The following is a 4,250-nucleotide window of genomic DNA, read 5'->3' on the forward strand; positions in this document are numbered from 1 at the left end:
TCGCTCTGTGTTCCATTTTTCATTTAAGCACAGAGCTTAGAAAATGTTTATATCATACATCTGGCCTGGAACAAAATATCAAGGTGTAAAAATTTCCTATCAGGGTTTAAGCCAATGTTCAATGGATTTCAGGAACTGTGAAGACAACTGAACTGACCAAACTGCAGAGAGAGCAGCAAAGAGCTTACTGAAACTACAATTGTGCTAAGTGCTTCTTATTTCATAATACCATCCACATATTGCATTACTGTAGAGCAGCGCTGTTCCTCAAACACATGTGATGCAACACGGGCGCTGACAGGATTTCAACTTATTTCCTATACTTTGCAACATAATTACATTTGACTTGACACAGTGTTGAGGCAATCTTATTTACAGAAGATGGCCTGAAAAATATTTTGAACATGGAGAATTTTGCTTTAAAAGTTTATGGACGCACCACTTGATAATGCATGGAGAGTTTTCCTCAGTCAAACTTAAAAGGAACCAGTTAATTGCATGTTGTTGTGAATTACATCAGGAGTCAGCTTCATCTGAAAGCTGCATTTCGGTTTGTCTGGGAAATACAAAAGTCAAGTGTTTGTGATGAGTGGTGTAGCTGAAACCGCTGATGCTGATCCGACTGTTTCACTGATGGCGTTTCTGCACGTTACTTCCTGCTTCACGAATGCCGCAGCTTCAGCAAATGCTACAAGTTCGAAGAAGGAAAAAGATGAGTACAGTCTATTTGAGTGTGGATGTTGAGAAAGAGACAAGCCCTCTGTGGGTCAGTGGGGTCTCAGGAGCTTCGTCCTTTCAAAAAGCTCCACTCCGTTGGAACTTCAAGAGCGAATTGCCTCTTCAGGGACGCGAGAGAGGAAATTTAACTGTCTGTGAAGATGAACCGCAAACACGGCCACTGCACAAGACCCCTGTGGTCCTGCTTATTATGAAGTTTGGATCTATGTGAGGAACTGGTTATTCCTCAGCTTGACAGACTGCAAAGGATGACTCGCAGTGAAAAGTCCATGTAGGAGTGAGCGTGACCTGTTATCCAGGAATTTACCCCTCACTTCGCCTCTTAGACTTGTTTACCACACTTTAGTGTGAATTCGATGCCGAGTGTAACCGTCCTTGAGACTCTCTCATTATTTCTTGTGATTAATTTTGAGGATAAAGACAATCAGAGCAGTTCCAAGAAAGAAGAAAAAAAAAAGCCGCCTTTTCTTGTCAATTTGAAGATCGGATTTGTTTCATCAGATATGAGCAAACATGTTCATGATTGCTCCCTGGGACCGCTGCAGTCTTCCTCATCATGGAGCGTAAATCCATAAGAGGGAGATGAGCTGTTTTACTGACTGAGAGACTGGCAGCATCTGTCAGCTAAGAGTGACTCCAGTGAACAATCAAAGGTCCGTGTGGGAGTGCGAGTGTGATTTATCATCAAAGCACTGGGGAAAGTGATGCAACATGGAGAAACTTAAACCATGTGCTAATATCCTACGTATGGGTACACAAGGGTTCAACCACAGAGCAATCTAATTGTCTCTATCGGTGTCAAAAATACAATGTCAGTGTCCTAAAACAAGCGAAGAGATCAGATTTCAACGTGTTTATCATTTTTTTTAAGCCAGCATAAAGTTAAAACTGCATTTTTTTGTTCACAGATCCACAACCTTGATAATACTGTTGTATAAACATTTGAAGGTCAACAGATAGAAAACAGCTTCCTGTTTTGGCTTCATGCTCTGTGACAGAGAAATCTTCCCCTTATGAACAGTGAAATATCTTCATGGAATTAATATTTGTAAAAGAGATAGATGATGGTGAAAGGTAGCTTACATTAAAAAAACAAAAAAACAAAAACAAAACCCTTGTCTGCTATGCTTCCAGATTTTAATCAACATTTTAATACATTTGCTAAACAGCTGATTTTTGTTTACATCAAATCAAATCAATCTTTATTCATAACGCGCTTTTCATATTAAAAACACAACTCAAAGTGCGTTACTATATCAAAATAATTAAACAAAAATGGTTGTAGTGTTAAGAAAAGACTACATTATGCAGTTCTAAAGCAAACAATTTATGATTATTACAGAGTCAAATTGTTCCCAGATAGATTGATTGCACCTATATTCTCAGTTATTATGGGATGGGGAAAGAAAAGTCATAAGCACATCCTCAAATTAGCAGGAAATGAACATAATTTGCCGACATAAACAATTTCTCCTCAGTGGAAACCCAAAACAAGTAAAACACAGCAAGGCTTTCCCAGACACTGACACATGTCCGTCACAGTTTCAGTGACAGATGGAGGATTTCGGTTCCACCAGGACTTTGTCTGTGATCTCGAACTCCAGCGCCTTCCAGTTCAGCGCGTTCCCCGGAGTGAAGTTGAGCTCGTCGACGTAGCTCTGAATCTCACAGGAAGAGAGGACGTAGTCCCACATGTGGACGTCCGACATCATCCCGACGAAAGCCTGCTTGCTGTCAAATCCTCCACCGTGAGCATCCTGCTCCTGTGGGGAACGTAGAGTAACAGAGAAAAACGGCTCTACATTCACTTTAAAGCTTTAACACCTTATATCTTAATAACCAATCCAAATTTTGTATATTCAGAAACCAGTGATGGAGTATTGATCACAATGTTAAGTAATAAAACCATACCTGTCCAAGAATGATCATCGTGCTTCCAGTAATAGCTGATGTGACGGGCACATATTTGCGAATTGTCAGCCTTCCATTAAACCACAACTGCACCAGTCCGGTCGCCGAGTCCCAGGTGGTGCAGATGGAATGCCACATGTTGGGTTTGTAGTCCAGTCCCCTGAACTCTGACTTCTGTTCTCTGACGTGAGCCTCCATCTCCTTATTTGTTTCATCCCAGAATATCAGGAAAGAGTTGGACGACCCAGAGGTGGACATTGAGAACAGGCCGTGGTCTCTTTTGATGTCTGTAAACGATCTGCAGGTACGACACACTGGCTTGTTAAAAGGTTGGTGACAGTCAGAGAGGATGTGTGTTCTTCAGGTTTTACATTTAATTACTACCTGTGGCAGACAGTCACAGCTCTGAATTCTTGTTTGTTTGTTATCAGCCTGACACGAGCTCGGTTGTTTTGCACCGGGAACGTGAACATTTTCCCCGAGAGATCTGAAAAATAGTTAAGTGTTCATTGAAATAATTAAATTATTATTATCATTGGTAATGGAATGCGACAAGTCATTAAGTCAGTGAAACATAAAAAATTAACAATTAAAATCATAATAAAAAAAGGCAAACAAAATGCGACTGACTTTCAATAAGTATTGCTTCATCTCATCTGTGCACTCGAACTTAAGGAAATTTCTATATGTAGGAGGATGATTTTCCTTCCCAGATTTCAAAATGCCTCCCCATGTTTATGCTTCCTCCTTCCTCATACTTTATCTACAAGTTTAAATATGTGTCAAACTTTTAAACTACATTTTCTTGAAAATAGAGGGAAAAAAATAATTTGTGTTATAAATATTCAGTTATTTTTTCTTAAGTAATAAGCACAAGTTAAATGTATTGATGTGACTGAAACATCACAGCATCTGGAAATATTACACAATATTTGTGCAGCCACTTCCCTTGTATGAAGAAAAACAAACTGAAATTCAATAAAATACAACAAATGTGTATTCTGACTACTCATTTTTGAAAAGATAATCCTGACTATGACTGCGTGAAGTCAAACACATGCATACCTTCAACACTTGCAGCTGTTGCTGACAGCATGGCCAGAACAATGAGCAGCTTCATCTGTGAGGCGAAGAAAAATCACAGCAAGTTAGATTTTATCAGGCAAGTTGCACTTGCTCCTAATACACACTGTCAAAAAACAGGAAAAAACATCACTTCCACAGTAATCTGATTTAAATTGATGAAGAAAATAAGCTCTTGATGTGTTGATCAGTTTAGAATGTTTTCATCTTACCTTGAAATCTGCGTCAGACCTGACTGATCAGCGTTGATGGGTTGGTTGATCTTATGTAGTCACTCCTCTCTGCTGGGTGCGTGCGTATATATATTTCCTTCCTTAACTGGTTCTTCTTCTTTTTTGCAACACACACAGCCTTGTCCAGCATGCACAGTATGTTGATGAATCAACAAAATTCACTGAGAGTACCACCCTGATATTGAAAAGAGTTTTGTTCTATATTGCTGATTCCTCAATGCCACAATGAAAAAAACTCAAATGCTCAAAACAAAGTTCAAAGTTCATCTGTCTACGAATAGTTAT

General features: G+C 39.3%; 1 protein-coding gene across 1 annotated transcript; it reads right to left on the bottom strand.

The window, feature by feature from the left end:
• Positions 1–1,861: 1,861 nt before the first annotated feature.
• Positions 1,862–4,250, bottom strand: LOC115396705 (serum amyloid P-component-like). The gene is made up of 5 exons (XM_030102698.1): positions 3,945–4,250; positions 3,715–3,769; positions 3,034–3,136; positions 2,650–2,947; positions 1,862–2,501 (listed from the first exon to the last, which is right to left on the bottom strand). The coding sequence occupies exons 2-5, from the start codon at positions 3,767–3,769 to the stop codon at positions 2,283–2,285; spliced, it is 675 nt and encodes a 224-aa protein (XP_029958558.1). The 5' UTR covers positions 3,945–4,250; the 3' UTR covers positions 1,862–2,282.

This window comes from Salarias fasciatus, chromosome 11, assembly GCF_902148845.1.
Source record: "Salarias fasciatus chromosome 11, fSalaFa1.1, whole genome shotgun sequence".
NCBI classification, from domain to species: Eukaryota; Metazoa; Chordata; class Actinopteri; order Blenniiformes; family Blenniidae; genus Salarias; species Salarias fasciatus.

What these genes read in the sequence shown, in the direction of transcription:
- LOC115396705 (XM_030102698.1), bottom strand. Translation starts at nt 3,769, where the DNA reads ATGAAGCTGCTCATTGTTCTGGCCATGCTGTCAGCAACAGCTGCAAGT. An exon ending in AACAGCTGCAAGTGTTGAAG is followed by an intron (nt 3,137 to 3,714) that starts GTATGCATGTGT and finishes ACTATTTTTCAG; the next exon opens with ATCTCTCGGGGAAAATGTTC. An exon ending in CGATGATCATTCTTGGACAG is followed by an intron (nt 2,502 to 2,649) that starts GTATGGTTTTAT and finishes CGTTCCCCACAG; the next exon opens with GAGCAGGATGCTCACGGTGG.